Genomic DNA, 18,809 nt, shown 5'->3' on the forward strand with positions numbered 1-18,809 from the left:
GGGCAGAAGGGTGCAGAGTTATCCATGCCCCCCCCTTTTGGAGAATCGCAAACTGTTACTATTTCGATGCTGCTAACGAGAGAGTAAGAGAGACAAAAGAAAACAGGCCAGGACATCTGTTACTGATAACAGCCTGAGAGAGAGTTATGTTTATCCACCATGTTATGACTCCCGAAAGACTTATGGCTGCGGAGAGGGCTGTTTACGTGGTACCATCCTGCTCATTAAAATTCCTCAGTGGACAGCCAGAGTGGGCTGGTTTGATGGGCTAAGCCATTCAAAACTGATTGACACCTGAGACCCCGTGAGTAGGGATAAAAGTGAGGTCTGGGGAGACACCCCTCAGACACACCAGGAGACGCACCAGGAAACACACTAGTGAGCATCAGAAACACACGAGAAAGTGTGGGGCATCGGAGACCGAACGGATCGGTCAATTTCACTCACAGTGGTTATAGCAAGGCTGGTGGGGGCTTGTGTGTGTGTCTACCCTTGCCTGGGTGACGAGTCCACCGCAGAAGAACGGTCTAACTAAAGGACAGAGGGGTCATACTTGAATGGCCACAACAACACATCGACGGATCAAGATAGTAAAGGAAGGTTTGCAAGACAGTAGCTGTCACTGTTTGATCGCCCTCTCTCTCTCTCTCTCTCTCTCTCTCTCTCTCCAACAATTACTACATATCGACCAACAACTACCTCAGCCTGCATGAACTGAACTGAACTTTATACTTTCCCATAATAATTCATTATCCCCTAGATAACGATAGAGCTTGTTTATTATTGATTATTATTATTATACCCACACTTTTAGGTTTAGTATTGCTAACGTGTATTATCTGTATATTTGTATTGATATTGTTTTGTATATTTTACTAATAAACACTATTGAAAATAGTACCACCAGACTCCAACTGATACTTCTCTCTTTGCTGGTAAGACACCCAGTTACGAGGTACGTAACGCTAGAGAGAAGGTTCTTGGGAAGCTGAATGCTCTGAAGGTAGATAAGTCACCTGTACCATGGTGTACACCCCAGGGTTCTGAAAGGGATTGCTGAAGTGATAGTAGAGACATTAGTATTGATCTTCCAAGAATCACTAGATTCTGGAATGGTTCCAGAAGACTGGAAAATTGCAGATGTCACTCCACTCTTCAAGAAGGGAGAGAGGCAGAAGAAAGGAAACTGGAGGTTAGTTACTCTGACCTCAATGGTAAGGAAGATATTGGAGTTGATTATTAAGGATGAGGTTTCAGGATACTTGGAGGCACATGACAAAATAGGTCATAGTCAGAATGGTTTCCTCAAGGCAAAATCTTGCCTGACAAATCTGTTTGAACTCTATGAAGAACTAACAAGCAGGCTATACAAAGGAGAATCGGTTAATATTGTGTATTGGGATTTTCAGAAGGCCTTTGACAAGGTGCCACACATGAGGCTGCTTAACAAACTACGAGCCCATGGTGTTGCAGGAAAGATTCTAACTTGGATAAAGCAGTGGCTGGTTGGCAGGAGGCAAAGAGTGGGAATAAAGAGAGCCTTTTCTGGTTGGCTGCTGGTAACTTAATAGTGTTCCGCAGGGGTGTGTGTTTGGACCGAATCTTTTATGTTATAAGTCAATGATTTGCATGATAGAATTGAAGGCTTTGTTGCAGAGTTTGCAGATAGGTGGAGGGGCAGGTAGTTTTGGGGAAATGGGGAGGCTGCAGAAAGACTTAGATTAGGAAAATGGGCAATGAAGCGGCAGATGGAAAACAGTGTCGGGAAGTGTATGCTCATGCCCTTTGGAAGAAGAAATGAAAGGGTTGACTATTTTCTAAATGGAGGTAAAATACAAAAAAACTAGGGCACAAAGGGATTTGGAAGTCCTTTTGCAGGATTCCTAAAGGTTAATTTGTAGGTTGAGTTAGTGGTGAGGAAGGCAAATGCGGTTAGCCCTAATTTCAAGAGGACTAGAATATAAAAGCAAGAATGTAATGTTGAGACTTTATAAAGCACTGGTGAGGCCTCACTTGGCGTATTGTCAGCAGTTTTGGGCCCCTTATCCTAGAAAGGATGTGCTGAAACTGGAGAGGGTTCAAAGGAAGTTCACGAAAATGATACCAGGATTAAATGGCTTGTCATATGAAGAGCACTTTCTGGCTCTGGGCCTGTATTCACTACAATTCAGAAGAATGAGGGCTGACCTCATTGTAATGTACTGAATGGTGAAAGACCTTGAGAGAGTAGATGCGGAGAGGATTGTTCTGATAGTGGGTGTGTCTAAGACCAGAGGACACAGCCTCAAAATGTAAGGGTGTCCTTTTTAGAACGGAGATGTGGTGGAATTTCTTTAGCCAGAGATTGGTGAATCTATGGAATTCTTTACCATGGGTAGCTGTGGAGTCCAAATCTTTATGTATGTTTAAGGCAGAGGTTGATAGATTCTTGATTGGTCAGGGCATGAAGGGATACGGGGAGAAGGCAGGAGACTGGAGCTGAGAGGGAAAATGGATCAGCCATGATGAAATGGCAGAGCAAACTCAATGGGCCAAATGGCCTAATTCTGCTCCTATATCTTACGGTCTTATAGTATTTTTTTTCCAGACTTGCAAGTGTGTAATAACAAGGGACATGAATTTCAGGCAAGTTCAAAGCAGATGTGTGGGGCATATTTTACACAGAGACTGGTGGGTGCCTGGAATATGTTGCCTGGGGTGGTGTTGGGGGCAAATACAACAGAGGTATTCAAGAGACTCTTAGATAGAAACGTGAATATGCAGGAAGTGAAATATTACGGACGTTGTGTGAGCAGAAGCGATTAGTTGGGTATTTAGTTACTAATTTAATTATTTGGGCACAACATTGTGGGTCGAGGGGCCTGTTTACCTGCTGTACGGTTCTATGTTCTAAACCTGCACATGTGAATTTTTAATTACCTCAGTCAACACACACACACACACACACACACACACACACACACACACACACACACACACACACACACACACACACACACACACACACACACACACACTCTCTCTCTCTCTCTCTCTCTCTCTCTCTCTCTCTCTCTCTCTCTCTCTCTCTCTCTCTCTCTCTCTCTCTCTCTCTCTCTCTCCCCCCCCCCCACTCTCTCTCTCTCCCACACTCCAGGAGTGATTTGCACTGGCCGGTTATCCAACTATCCTACACGTCTTGGGCACGTGGGAGGAAGTCGGACCATTCGTAGAAAATGAGTGTAATGTGCAGTCTCCACACAGACAGCACTGGAGGACAGGATTGAACCCGGGTCACTGGTTCTGTGTGACAGTCATTCTACCAAATGCACCAGTGCTACCTTGGCAAGTTTTCTACTTGGAGTCTGGGTCAGCAGAAAGCTAGCTCCAGAGCTGTTTCACCCATCACATGGTCAGAGTTTGCCTGAAATTTGTTGTGAACTCCTCTCTGGATGCAGTATGCATTATGCCTTCTGGAACCATGAGTACTCAGTATATTGAACAGTGTCTATTGATTTGAAACCAGCCTTGCAGCAAAGGGGCCCCCAATTGCACTAGTTTGGTACCCTGAACGCAGAATGAGATTGGCTGCTCATCTTGCCGTTACCTGTGAAATTGTTCGACCTCTACTGCCCACCAGGTAATAATGTTTTGAAAGCCACAAGAACACGAACAGTTTTCACCAGGAGTGACAATGGCAATCAGGGAGATTGACAGCAAAAGAAGTAGGATTCTTTTTAACAATACCAAGGCACTTGAGTGAATAATTGAGTGACAGTTGTCAGGTTCTTGTGACATGATTAATTTACGAAAGTGACCCAACATCAGGCAGATGTAACAATGACGTGTGCAGTGTAGAAAAGAAAGGGTTGCAAGAGGGACACAGCAGGAAGTATCAGAAGAAAAATGCCAAATTTAAGGTGTAAGGTTACAAGGCATTGTGAATGGGTGATGTGTTTTGACAGAAGAAAGGGGAGTGGTAGCTATTCCAAGAAAGTATAAACTCTGAAACAATTCTGCAGTCCTTGAATTTCTGAGAAAATGGCACGAAAATATGCTGGGAAGTGAGCCTTGTGTGACAATTTGGCTAAATACTAAATGGGATTAACCTCATCTGGCACTGTCTGAATGGTCATCAGATGTGACTAATATTGGTTGTAAACCGGCAGTGTCACATGGTTGGTATCTGTAAGGCGTGTCTTTGCTTGAAGACTCAGTGCAGTGTCCTAGGAAGACTGAGCATCTGAACATGAACTTGGGTTACAGCAGACTTCAACAAGCAACGATGTAATAAGATAATTTGCTTTTCTGATAATGTTGGTCAGCAGCAGGTTAAGTCCACAGGTCTTCTTGGCAATAATTCTATTAAAACCAGAGAGACAAGATAAACATACATCTGAAAAGCCAGGGGTTGATTAGAGGCAGTGGGTGTGGTTTTGTACATGGGAGACTATATCTTACAGACCTGACTTGGCCAAACATTTTGACGGTGTATCATCAGTAATGGATGAGGCTCGTACATCTCGAGCAGTATTTGGACTTTTGAGGGGAGCCGTTCGCCCAGAATTACTGCGCAACACGCCAGTGACAAAAATCTGATTTAGCATGGGCAATGAATGATGTCTAGCTGGCCAACTCTGTGAAACCTTAGCTGTTGTACTTCAGGTCATGTCCTTTGAAATTGACTGTGTTGTAATTTATCAGTCAGCAGTGAGGTTTACGGGAGTGAAGTCCTGAAAAGGTTCACTGCTAGAAATGATCAAAGCTTCCCCGGGACTGACCTGCCTGCAGAATTTCGCAGGCTTTCCCTGCTGACAGTGGTATTGATCTGATGTTTAGCTGCAGCAAAAGCAAATAGTGTGTGTCTGACCGCAGAGGCCAATGCTGGTCTTCATGGGCAAAACTGAAATTATGCAACACCCAGCAGTAACAAGGTAATCCTTGTATTTCTTGTATGTCAGCAAGTATATCCTGGGCTCCAGTATAAAGTTGTGGAGAAGCTACAGGATTCATCTGCACAGCAATTGTCAGATCTGTACAAACACAATGAAAGTGACGTTATTCATTGAGCCCATTTCAGAAGATATATATATTGTGTATTCAACTAGAATCCATTGTCCTTCACAGCAAATAAACTATATTGGGGTTGACTTTATTCAGAAAAATAGCAAACACTTTGGGCATGGGGTTATCAAGCTTATTTGCCTTTTCCCCCTGCAAGTATTATCTTTCTTCACCAAATCTTAATAAATCAAAACAGCATTAATGGATCAGACAATCTTCAAACTGGATTGAACCTGGCAACTTTAGAAGTAAAGATGGGCTTTCCCAAATTGTTCTGCTGGTGAGATTTATCACCAGGATTGAGATTTATTTATCACACTTGCATCAAAGCGTGCAGTGAAATGCATTGTGGCATTAACAACCAGAACAACCGGGTACGGCCCGCAAGCATTGCCACACATTCCACCGCCAACCTACATGCCCACGATGTTTGGCACAACAGCGCAGAACCCAACAGGCGGCAGAAGGACAACAGCAAAACAAGCCTGTTCCTCACTTCCACACATCTACTCAGTCCTCCAGTCCCTGGCCAGGCCACCCTTGGCCTTCAGTAGACATGAACTTGCAGACATTAGATCTTCATTTTCTGCAGTGGACTCTCAGAGATTTGCTGACTTGGGGCACCAGCCGTCCGCACTTCTGATCAACAGTTTAATCCTGAGAAGGCACCCAGCAGAAAATTGCATTGTTTTATTAATGAAGATACCTCTAAAAGCAGGTCATATTTAAAAGCTCAAAGTAAATTCATTATCAAAGTACAAATATGTCACCATATACAACCCTGAGATACATTTTCTTGTGGGCATACTTAATAAATCTATTATTGAATAATAAGCGTAGTAGAATCAAAGAAAGACTGTATCAACTTGGGAATTCAAGTTTAAATTGAAACTCGAGGTGCTAGTTTGATCAAAATTCTTTGTCGTTGAGGGCGATAAGTAATTTCAAGCAAATTGTGTTGCCAAATGCATAGTCATAATTCTCTGAGTTTCAATTAAGGAGGCCATTGTGAGCTTTTTTTTGTTATCTGACAGTAATAAGAAATTAGACATGTCTTCACATATATGATTGCAATACAAAAAAAAGCACAAGAAGTTCTGCAGATATTGGGAATCTCGAGTAACACACAAAATGCTGCAGGTCAAGCAGCATCTGTGGAGAGGAATAAAGAGTTGAAGTTTTGGGCTGAGACCTTTCAACAAGACTGGAAAGGAAGGGGGAAGAAGCCAGAAGGGGCGACGGGAAGGATTTCAAGCTCCCTCTGATGCCCCTTCTCCTTCCCTTTCTCCCATGGTCCACTCTCTTCTATGGGATTACTTCTTCAGCCCTTTACCATTTCCACCTACCACCTCCCACCTTCTCTCTTCATTCCTTCCCTCCCCCTCCCCCCGCCTGCTTCACCTATCACCTTCCCCTCACCTTCTTACTCTGTCTTCTCCGTCTTCTCCTTCCTTTCCAGCCCTGGTGAAGGGTCTCGACCAGAAATGTCGATCCTTTATTCCTCTCCGTAGATGCTGCCTGACCTGTTGAGTCCCTCCAGCATTTTCTGTGTGTGATTTAAAAGTGCCAGGTTCTGGTTTGTGTATGGTTGTAAAGTGACTGCTAAAGACATTTTGAGTTGTTAATCTGGCATCACACTCCCCCCCCCCCCCCCCCCCACCAAAAATAAAATAAATCCGATACCCACAGGTTTAACATTTCATGAGAAGGGAGACACCTTTGGCAGTGCAGAACTAGTATGAATTTGCCCTGGAGTGTCAGTCACAGTTATGTGTTTTAATAAAGCAGAAAATATATTAGTAATACTCAATAGGTGAGGCAGCATATGTGAGAGAGAAACTGAGTTAACACTTCAGGTCAATGGAAAGTCATTAACTCTGTCCCTCTACAGATGCTGCCTGAACTGCTGAGTACCTCAGGATTTTCTGCTGCTACTTCAATTTCCAGTTACTGCAGTTTTTTTTTAAACTTTTTGGTTCTGTACTCAATCTTCTGGAACAAGACATAACACCTTTCAATCCAACATGAAATCCCTGCCAAATGAGCTGTGACTGAGTCTTGTTTCAGAGATGCAAAAGAAAATGTTACTGTTCTCCAATAGCAGTCGTGAACTTGGAGGCTGAGAGCAGCGGTGACTTTCACTGTCACTTCCTCTTTGATTTGCAGCAATAGGCACAAGTGCACAGCCGCTTCGTCTGCAATCCATTGCTTGCTGAGGTCCGGGCAAGTGACAGGTTGGCGCTTCTGATACACATGAATGATAGTAACTTCGTCCTGTCTTACTGCCTTTCATTTATCAGGTGACTGTCATCCGCAGTTGCAGAAGCAAAGCCACCTCCTCCGAACAATCTCATGTTGATGCGAAATTAATACCACAGTCATCACAGAAAACTTCTTAAGATAATGTACATATTTCACACTGAACTCTGCTGGATGTCACCAATGCCAGCAGTTCTCGAGCACCCCGTAGCAACAGGCTCAGAAATGTAGCTGGAGTTTAGGCGTGCCCAAAACATGTTGAGCGGAGAGGAATTTTGGAAATCAGATCTCCCACACATTTGCGGAGAAAATAGCCTTGAGGTGTCATTTATCAAGATTGCTTCTTCCCAGCTAACAGATGGATTGACAGCAAGTGTCCGGTGAGAATGGATGAGATACATGGAGATGCTAATACTATACGTGGATATAATACGATCTATTATTGTAGTCCAAGGGAAGGAGTGCTGTAAGGTTTGGATTCATCTTTCATTCCCCAGAGCCTGGGGCTCTGACTGTGTGGCAGTGAGGTGGTTGAGTTTGGGGTAAGTGGGCAGGCTCCTGTGGAATGAAAGTAGTTATGCCACGGATCCAGTCCTCAACATTCTCTACCTGTTTTCGAAGGCTTGGGAAACCCAGCCTTCAGGTTAATAACAGTAAAATAAAATATTGTGAGAATATGCTCCTCTCCTCCAAAAAAAAACATTTAGTATTGCAACAGATGGGTTGGGTTAACCACTTCCACCTTTCTCCTCGCCTTTCAGGGAATTAAAGCCTCCATGAAGTTAGTGTCTGATTTTGATTGCCTGCGTTAGAGAGGAATTTTCAAAATTTGTATCCCTCATTCATGTTTTTCTGTCTCTCTGGGTAAGAAGGCTTAGTGGCAATGGGGAACCAGAGAAGGGGCCTCGTCTTGGATTCCAGTCCCCTGAGCATCTGGCAGTGGTCTCCTATAGCAACATAGGAAATGTAGGTGCAAAACCTTCCGTATTTTGTTCTGATTGCAGCTTGTGCAGTGACCAACAGGAAAAAGAATACTTAACTTTGACTCTGCAAAATGGATAGATACTTTATTGATCCCAAAGGAAATTACAGTGTCTCAGTCGCATTATAAGTGCACAGATATACAATTACACAGATATCCGAAAGAATGAAAAGTAAGTTTCCTCAAGTAGTCTAACAGGAGGGGAGGTGGGCGGTCATCATTTCCCCGGCTATAAGTTGACTCATTATAGAGCCTAATGGCTGAGGTTAAGAATGACCTTGTATAGTACACTTCGGAGCAGTGAAGTTGTCTTAGTTTATTACTGAAAGTGCTCCTCTGTTCAGCCAAGGTGGCACGCAGAAGGTGAGAAACATTGTCCAGAATTGCCAGGATTTTCCGTAGGGTCCTTTGTTCTACCACAGTCTCTAGTGTGTCCAGTTTGACTCCTATTACAGAACCAGCCTTTTTAATCAGTTTATTGAGCCTGTTGGCATCATCTGTGTTGATGCCATTGCCCCAGCACACCACCGGATAGAAGATTGTACTGGCAACAACAGACTGGTAGAGCATGTGGTATGATGGCCATGAATGATACTTCAAAGAAGTGCACTTGTTGCAACAATAGTTCAAAGTTCAAAGTATTATTGAAGTACATCTATGTCAATGCTGTATACTGTACATCTATACTGTACTCCCATGAAATTCATTTTCTTTCTGGCATTCACAGTAAATACAAAGGAACAGCTGAATTGATGAAAAACCACGCACAACAAAGATGGACAAATGACCAAAATGCAAAAGGCAAACTGTGCAAATACAAAACCAAACAAGCAAGTAAATAAATAAGAAATAAATACTGAGAACATGAGTTAAAGAATCCTTGAAAGTGAGTCCATAGTTTGTGGGATCAACTCTGTGTTGGGAAGCGTGAAGTTTCTCTGTCTCGTTCAAGAGCTTGATGGTTGAGGCGTAATAACTGTTCCTGGTCTTGCTGGTGGGGACCTGAGGCTCCTTCCTAATGGCAGTAGGGAGGAGGAACAGGATGGTGGGGGTCCTTGATTATGGACGTTGCTCTCGAGCAACAGTGCTCCATGTAGATGTGCTCACTGGAGAGGAGGGCTTTACTGCTACAGAGCTGTAAGTCTAATTTGTACTAGGTGCTTAATGCCTAGTCTCAAAATTTCTTCCCAATTATAATTGTTTGGTGGACTTGCGCAGGAAAACTTGGTCCTCTGAGGTTATTGGTTATTGGGAACTAGTTAAGCACGAAGAGGAAGTTTAAAATTGTATGTGCGTTTATGCAGTGTGTCCAAAGAAAATCCCTTTCCCTTCATTTTGCATGTGAATAGCATGAATGATGAGAGCCTATCTGTTATATTTCTAAAGATTTTAATGAAAAGGTGCATGGTGAGAAGGATTACCTGCTCAACTGGTAAAACTCAATCCAAGGAGCAACAAAAAAGTGATTAACAAAACAGGAATAATAAAAGGGAAAGGGTCCTTTCTGAGCTTCAGCTAAACCTTCCATTCCATATAAACTTCCTGTAGATTTGACCGCAAGCTCTAGTTTTTGTATCACTGCGGATGTGTTCCACTGTTGGGAGGTGTCCTCTTTCAAATGGTATGTTTACCTAACTGTTTGGTTGAACTTTACGTGGCATTATTGAAATACTAGATATGGGAAGTTCTGTTGTATTCTGGTCAAAATAACATCATTGTGTTTCACCTCTTCTTTCTTTGCTCCTTGGGTAACTGGAATTTTTACTATATATTTGGATACCCGGAGTATTAGAAGCTATGCATTCTAGTATTGAAATTTTATTAGAAGGTCCTGTTAATTGCTTGTTGGGAAATCTGCCAGGGTTAAACTGGAGGATCCTCATTCTAGGATTTTACTATCACATTGCTTGATGGTTTCACTCTAGTAGGTCACTGAGGGATCGTCATTGCTGTGTGGATGGTATTGGTTGCAATTTAACTTTGGAAAAATGAATTGTGAGAAACCTGCCATCTTTCAGGCAAGTTGAGACTTAGAATTGTAGTTGTTGAAGTTTTGCTTTAAGACAAAGAAGGGATTACCATCATAAAGATAGATGAAGAGTCCACTTAGCATGTACTACCCTGGGATTCATTTCCTTGTGGGCATTCACAGTAAATGCAAAGAAACACAGTAGAACAAATGAAAAGCTGCATATAAAGACAAACAACCATTGTGCAAAAGACAACAAATTGTGAAGATACAAAATAATAATACTAGATCAATAAGTAATAAATAAATAGTATTGTGAACATGAGTTGTAGTGTCCTTAAACGTGAGTACAAGGGTTGTGGAATCAGTTCAGTGTTGATGTGAGTGAAGTTATCCACACTAGTTCAGGAGCCTGATGGTTGAGGAGTTCCTGAACTCCTGAACCTGGTGGTGTGGGACCTGAGGCTCCTGTACCTCCTTCCTGATAACCATGGTTATTGTTTACTTTTGTTAATAGTTGTCACTATTCATACTATTTATCTCCTCACATTTGTTGTAGCATTCACCCGAGGATTCACTGCTATGAGTTAAGTTCTGCCCAATAGAAAAGAAACATGGTTAATTACTTGAAAATGCTTGTTCAATACAAATCATACCTTAGATGAGTCATCTTCAACTAAAGTAGCAAAAGTAAGACACAGAAATATTTTTGAGGCCTTTATGAACTACTTCTGTGACTAAATTGTGAATCTAGGGTTGAGTCTAATGTCTGTGGAAGTCGTCTTTGTAAATCTAAGAGCAGAGCAAGTATTGTCTCCAGAATGTTGCCTCTACTTCAGGCATGTATGCTTCAAAAAAAACCCTCTTAGCCCAATATTTTATTTCTGTTCTGGATTATTGCCAAAAAATGTCCTCAGAATTGCACTACCAGCTGTTTAAGGCAGCAACCTTGAACTACCCTATCTTGAAATAGTGGTAACTATTATGGTAACTATTAATAGTTTATGTGGCTGCACTTCCTTCCATTAGAACTCCAGATAAGCAGTGAATTCATCCATCAGCAGAGTAATTTGGTTTGCCTTTTGTCATCCTGTCTTCAGTTTTAAAATAGTTGAAACTAATAACTGAAATATTGGTGAGAGCATTGTTAATCATCTGCTTTGACTTGGTTATCATGAAAACAACTGATTTTCTTATCATTAGGTTTGCAGTGATTGCCATGATGTGTCTGAGAAATGTTGTTGTGATGACACTGATTTTTATCTTTGGCAATCACTTTGAATTTACCACTACAGATAGCCAGGGTGATGGTGGGGCTCAATACCGGAGAGATTTGGGTGATGGGTTACAAATGCCATACAATTGGCATGTTGGCCAAAGTGAGAATTTTTTATTTTCCCTGCCTATGGGGCTTGGGGAAGACTGCAACATGTGAAACAGGGTCAGATGCAGTAACTTCACAAATGTTATTCAGCAGTTGTATTTTAATCTCATTCCTGGGATTATGCAGGCAGACATTTCAGTGCAAAATCAAGGCTGTGTTGCAGTTGTAGAGGTGCAGATTTTGTATTAGGTTTAAACTGTCCTGACTACTCAGTGCATACGAGATTCAGCAATATTAATAAAGAGCAGCAGAGAATTCTTCTGGGCAAATAGCCAACAAATGTTATTTCATTACTGTCCACAAATTGCCTTTCTTTTTATTTCAGTTTTTGTTTTGGAATCTGGTTGTCACTGGCAAGGCCAGCAATGATTTCCTGTCCTTATTTGCACTTGAGGAACTGTTGGTGAGTTGTTGCCTGGCAGTCCAACTCTGACAGTAGAGCTAGTGGACCATTTCACAGGACATTGATGCCACATGGGTCAGGTTTGGGGTCACATAGGCCAGGCTGTTTAAGGACAGTAGATTTTCTCCCTGAAGGATATTAATAATCCAGCAGGATTTTTACAGTCTGGTAGTTTCTGTAATTATTGTTACTAGGGTAACTGTTTTGTTTTACAAATTCTAGATTATTAATTAAATGTAAGCAGGACGGTTACCATGGTGGAGTATGAATTGGGTGTCTAGATGGTTATTCCAAGCCTCTGTATTATAAGTGGGTAATTGCCTGCTGGGTTATAACACAGTCCATGTCAACAATACTTCATTGCATCAGGAGCACTATGGGACATTCTGAGGGCAAGACAGGCACACTGTGAATTCAAATTTGTTCATTTATTCTTGTCCCCACTACATAACAAAATTGACTGCCTGTTTGTTTGGTAACCTCTTTGACGAATAATCTCGTATTAAAATGTGTCAATGATTTTAAAGAGGGATAATAAGCCTGAATATCGTTTAGCTTATTTGCTCCTTCATAGCAGAAATATCATTCAGTTTATCAGCTTCAAAGTATTTGGAGCAGCTTGAGTGCTTGAATGGGAACCAATTACATCTCCTTGCCGCTTTCAGTTTAAAGGCTAAAAGCACTTTGTCTCAACAGGATACAGCCAATAAAATCGGTTTTGTGGAATGTTCATTCTGTGCAACTTCAATTAAATCTGTTTGTTCCCGATCCCTAAGATGTGTCCACTAGAATTAATCTATAGTAGGGCATGATATTGATCATCCTGGATTTCTAAATAGCAGGTCTGTCCAATGCTCTGTCCTTTCTTAATGTGAAGTGGTGACCAGATTCTGGTCACTATAGATCCTTCACATGTACAAATGACTTCAGGTTTCCTATATCATAACAGTGTGCAAGTACTTAATTAGCTGTACTTGGGGACGTGAAAGTCAATACAAATCCATGTGGTTTATCAGAGAGAGTCCAGAGGAGGTTCACAAGGATGATTCTGGGAATGAAGGGGTTGACATATGAGGAGCATTTGGCAGCTTTGGGCCTGTACTCACTGGAATTTAGAAGAATGCGGGAGGATCTCATTGAAACCTACTGAATGTTGAAAGGATTAGATAAGGTGGATGTGGAGGGGATGTTTCCTATGGTGGGAGTGTCCAGAACTAGAGGGCATAGCCTCAAAACCAGGAGCAACCCTTTAGGACAAAGGTAAGGAGGAATTTTATTAGCCAGAGAGTAGTAAATCTGTGGAATACTCTGCCACAGACGGTGGTGTAGGCCATGTCCATTGGGTATATTTAAGGCGGAAGGTGATAGCTTCCTTATCAGTCAGGGCGTCAAGGGATATGGCGAGAAAGCAGGTGTATGGGGCTGAGTGGTATCCAGGATAGACTGGACTAATTCTGCTCCTGTGTCTTATGGTCTTATTATTTCATCAAGTGAGCAAATGCTGTCGGAGCCTTGCAGATACTTAAGTTTCTGATTTTGTAGTTGTCTTTCATCCAGGAAATGGAAATTCAATGACTCCAAAGTTATTTAGTTTAAAGGAAATTAGAAATGTGTAATAGCCCACCTGCTGGTCAACAGCAAGATGGTTTATGATTGATTTGAAATAGATGTTAAAACAAGTAGTCAATATTTTGAATAATTGACGCTGTTGCAGTACAACAATTACTCTGGGATAACTTTAAATTGTATTGATTGAATATCAATTCAGCTGTTGAATCAATGATAATATTAGATTTTGAATCAATGATAATATTAGATTACTGTATCTAACTAATTGCTTTTCTGCTTCAGATTTTCCAGATTCAAGTAATAAACAGAACCAAACAATACGGGAGCTTTTGGAAGCCATCTATCCTCGAGCAGACAATCAAGAATTCATCATTAAACTGGAACCCATAGAAACGAATAAAAATGCCGTGTACCAGCATGTAACCAGGGTCGATGACCCAGTCTCTAGCATCGAGACGTACAGTACTCAAAGCCCAAGTCCCGTGCTGGCGCAGGAGCCGGAGGTGGAGCAGGTGGTGCCCGTGGAAGATGTGGGCCTTGTGCCTTCGGTTCCCGCAGAGGTTGTCAAGAAAAAAGGGGCAGCCCAGCAACTGGAAGAGAGTCCCGGGTCCGTCGACGTGAAGGCGGAGGCCTCCGACGCTTCCAGTCTCCCGCCCCACTTGATCTGCTGCCTCTGCGGGAAGACGTTCAATTCCCGGCGCAGCGTGCGGAGGCACATCAGGAAGGTGCACAAGAAGAAGATGGAGGAGCTGAAGAAGTACATTGGAACGAAGAACAGCTGGGGCTGCCAGACCCTGTCCACCGCCCGGGGCTGGTCCAGGGCCCTCGGCATAGCCGCACCCAATACGAACTGCCCGGTTTGCAACAAGTTCTTTGCTTCAAAGGCTAACGTGCGCAGACACTTCGACGAGGTGCACAGAGGCCTGCGGAGGGACTCCATCACCCCCGACGTGGCCACCAAGCCCGGGCAGCCGCTGAGCCTGGAGGACCCGCCCGCCGAGCCGCTAGCGGCCTCCACGTCCCGCAAGCGCAAGTCTTCCTCCAAAGCTGAGTACAGCCTGACGGCGTGCAAGTGCCTGCTGTGCAAGAGGAAGTACAGCTCTCAGGTCATGCTGAAGCGCCACATGCTGACCGTGCACAAGATCCACCTGGGCGAGGCCCCGGCCAGGGTGCCCGAGCAGCCGGCGGCAGCGCCGCGCGAGGCTCCCGCGGCCAACGCGGAAAGCGCGGGCCTGGTGGACGCCCCGCCTCCTGTCGCCAAGTCCTGGCCTCAGGCTGAGCCCAAGAGCACGGGCCAAGCGGCCGAGAGGAACGGCGTCACGGCCGTGAAGCACAAGGTGAAGCAGGAGAACGAGAGCCCAAAGGGCTCGAGCCTGGCAGTGGCAGCCGGCCAAGCCAAGCCCAAGAAGCCCAAGCTTTCCATGGGCTTCGACTTCAAGCAGCTGTACTGTAAGCTGTGCAAGCGGCAGTTCACCTCCAAGCAGAACCTGACCAAGCACATCAAGATGCACACAGATGGCAATAACATCTATGTTAAGTTCTACAAGTGCCCCCTGTGCGTCTACGAGACCCGCCGCAAGAGGGACGTGGTCAGGCACGTCACGGTGGTGCACAAAAAGTCGACCCGCTACCTGGGCAAAATCATTGCCAATCTGGAGAGCCGGGCAGTGAAGAAGCCGATCGAGTTCGTCCTGAACCGAGTGCCAAAGAGAGGTCCCCAGAGGGACGAAGCCAGGCTCGCCATCAAGAACGAGAGCGCCTCCGGCTCTCCCGTCTCATGTGCGGCCGCTGGCAGGAGAACTGAGGGAGCTGAGTCTGGCACGGAGGTAAAGCTCACCAAACACTTCTCCCTTCACAAGTGCACTAACTGTGGAAAAGCATTTGCCAAAAAGACCTACCTGGAGCATCACAAAAAGACGCACAAAAACTCCACGGTGACGTCAGGTGAAAATAAAACCGTTGGTCGCAGCACTCGATCCAAGGCTCTCCTGTCTGGTAAGGGAACTGTGGTTATCATTCATTCTGCCATTTTGTTTCAATAGACAATAGACAGTAGGTGCAGGAGTAGGCCATTCGGCCCTTCTAGCCAGCACCGCCATTCACTGTGATCATGGCTGATCATACACAATCAGTACCCCGTTCCTGCCCTCTCCCCATATCCCTTGACCCCGCTATCTATAAGATCTCTATCTAACTCTCTCTTGAATGCATCCAGAGACTTGGCCTCCACTGCCTTCTGGGGCAGAGCATTCCACATATCCACCACTCTCTGGGTGAAAAAGTTTTTCCGCATCTCTGTTCTAAATGGCCTACCCCATATTCTTAAACTGTGGCCTCTAGTTCTGGACTCACCCATCAGCGGGAACATGCATCCTGCCTCCAGTGTGTCCAATTTCATGACCTTCCTCTTCAACGTCCAATCACTCCTGTAGTCTGTGTGGTAACATTTTAAACACTTTGATAGACGCAACTAAATCTAATCCATCTGTGGAACCCACAGAATTAGAGGAATGGATGCTTTGTGCACCTATTCCAGTAAGTAAGGTGAAGCTGCCTTCTTTTGTTTAACACTAGGGCCAAATAAGACCATTGCACTGAGCACTTGTGTGTACACAGTCCTGATGCAGGGCCTTTTCACTGAAGATCATGCCTTGTGTGGGAGCGCATGTTGAGAACAGTTTTCATAATGGCATACCTTCATCTCCACCAAGATAGGTTTTTCCAATGTTGTGTACCAAATGGGGATTTGGGAAAAAAAAAGACAAGTCTGGTATCAAATTCAAAACCCAAAGTACGCTGCAGATGCTGTGGTCAAAGCAACACGTACAACAAGCTGGAGGAACCCAGCAGGCCGGGCAGCATCCGTGGAAGCGTTGACTGCTCGTTTCCACAGATGCTGCCCGACCTGCTGAGTTCCTCCAGTTTGTTGTACTGGTATCAAATTCAGCTGTTTGTTTATCCTTGTGGACAGCGATCTGGAGGATAGGGTACAATATCATGGTAGTTCAATAGGAACCGTAAATCTGGACTGTTGATAAATGCATCTGAATACTAATCCCACTCTAGGACCCAGAGGATTTATATTCAAGTAATTAAATAAATCTGGAATTACAATTAGTCTAGAGACCAGTAGCCATCGAATTGAAGGATTGTTGTAAAAACACACCTGGTTATCCAATGCCCCTCAAGGGAGTCGACCTGCCTAATTGTGGGACTTCCTTTGTGACTCTAGATTTGCCTTAACTATTAATGGCTCCTCAGTTCAGAAACATCTAAGGATGACCATTAAATAACGTGTTCAGGTATGTCCACACCCTGTAAATAAATAAAAAGAAAATGAAGAGTTTTATTTCAAAATTGAAGATGAGCATTGGTACTCAGTGAGTTATGATCTTCTGGATAACATTGCATGAAAGATTAATAGAAGTAGATTTAGTAATTTATGCAAATGGCATAGGAAATGTATGTGAAAAGATTAAAATGACTAGGCGACAGGGAAGAGCAAAGGCATGAAACTAATTGAATAGCTCTAGTAAATGGTCATAATGGACTGGGTAATTTCCTTCAGAGCTCTGATTTGATGTGAGATGAGGATGGTAAGGATGCAGAAAATTAATCCACACTTGGTTTGCAGTTCTAGGGATTTGGTTTGGCTTTTGTAACTTGGCAGGTATTCATTACTGATAAAATAAAACGCAAGAGTCATAAAACTAATCATTCCTGTACTGATCTAAAACTATTTTAGTCTTAGTGGGACTTGATCACCTACTTCCAGGAAAGATGTAAATAAGGCTGAAAAAGTACAGAGAAATATTACCGCGTCTGGAAGACCTGAGTTGTAAGGAAAGTTTGAGTAGGTTAGGGCTTTATTCCTTGGAATGTAGAGGATTGACAAGAGGTTTGGTTGATTTCTAGCATTGTCACATTCTTCCTATGGTGTGGTGCACAGAACCACACACAGTTCTCCAGATGAGACTCTCAAATGGTGGAGAATAACCTCCTTCCTTTTGTTTACATTACCCCAATTAATGAAAGCCATACTTCTTCGTCACTGCATTCTCTCCTTGAGTTGCCACTGTCCAGGATCTCTGGATTTGTCCTCCTAGGTCTCTCTGTTCGTCAGTGGTCCCTGAGACGCTACCGTTCATGGTATTTGTCCCAGCTTCCTTAGTGCTCCTAAAATGCACTGCCTCACTTTTATCTGGAGAGAATAAGTGGCCATCTGCTGTTTACCTGCCCGTTTCACCAGTGGAATAATACCATTTGTTAAGCTAACCTTCATGCTCTCTCTCCGTAGCTCTGCCAATCTACGAACTTGCTTATCATATCTCTTGTAATCCATATCTAAAACATCTACCCAGATTACAAACTCCGAGTGTCCTGGCACCGATCTCTGAGGTGTCTAATCACTCTCACATTGCTGAGTCAGTTTTGGATTAATTTTGTACTGAATCCCATGGGCCCTACATTTTTGGATCAAGATTCTATATGGGACAGTGTCAAAGGGCTTACTAAAGTCCATGTAAACCACATCTACCAATCCACCTTTATTTATACACCTGGTTAAGCCTGCAGAAATAGTGGATGCAGCCCAGTTCATCACCACTAAAGCCGTCCGCACCATTAAGCATAGTTACAAGGTGTGCTGTCGCAGGTAAGCAGCACCCATCACCAAAGACCCCCACCATGCAGGCCATGCTCCCTTACTGATGCTTCAGGACCCACATCTCCTGGTTCAGGAACAATTATTTACCCCCTCAACCATCAGACCCTTGAACCAGAGTGGATAACTTCACTCATCTTCACTTACCCCAATACTGAACTGTTCCTATAGCCTATGGGCTCGCTTCCAAGGGCTCTTCATTTCAGGTTCTCAATATTTATTGCTTGCTTGCTTGCTTGCTTATTTATTTATTTATTCATTCATTCATTCTCTTTGTATTTACACAGTCTGTTGTTTTTTGCACATTGATTGTTTGTCCATCTTGTTCTATGCAGTTTTTCATTGATTCTAATGTTTGTGTTTACTTTGAATGCCCACAAGAAAATGAATCTGTTGGTAGTATATGGTGACATATATAGTGTGTACTTTGATAATAAATTAACTTTGAACTTTGCAAAAGTCCAGTCTGATTGGATAGATAGCATCAGCCTTTGAAAAAGCCATGTTGCCTGTCTGATTAGGCCATCTTGTTCCAAG

At 43.4% G+C, this 18,809-nt stretch overlaps 1 protein-coding gene across 2 annotated transcripts in view; it reads left to right on the plus strand.

Moving 5' to 3' along the window:
* The window catches only part of LOC140734714 (zinc finger protein 800-like), a 147,389-nt gene that overhangs the window by 117,333 nt on the left and 11,247 nt on the right, over positions 1-18,809 (plus strand). For both annotated transcript variants that reach the window (XM_073059082.1, XM_073059081.1), the window contains one exon: positions 13,892-15,604. In XM_073059082.1, coding sequence (XP_072915183.1) covers positions 13,892-15,604 — 1,713 coding nt within the window. The remainder of the gene's footprint in view (positions 1-13,891; positions 15,605-18,809) is intronic.

This window comes from Hemitrygon akajei, chromosome 10 (assembly GCF_048418815.1).
Source record: "Hemitrygon akajei chromosome 10, sHemAka1.3, whole genome shotgun sequence".
Lineage (NCBI taxonomy): Eukaryota > Metazoa > Chordata > Chondrichthyes > Myliobatiformes > Dasyatidae > Hemitrygon > Hemitrygon akajei.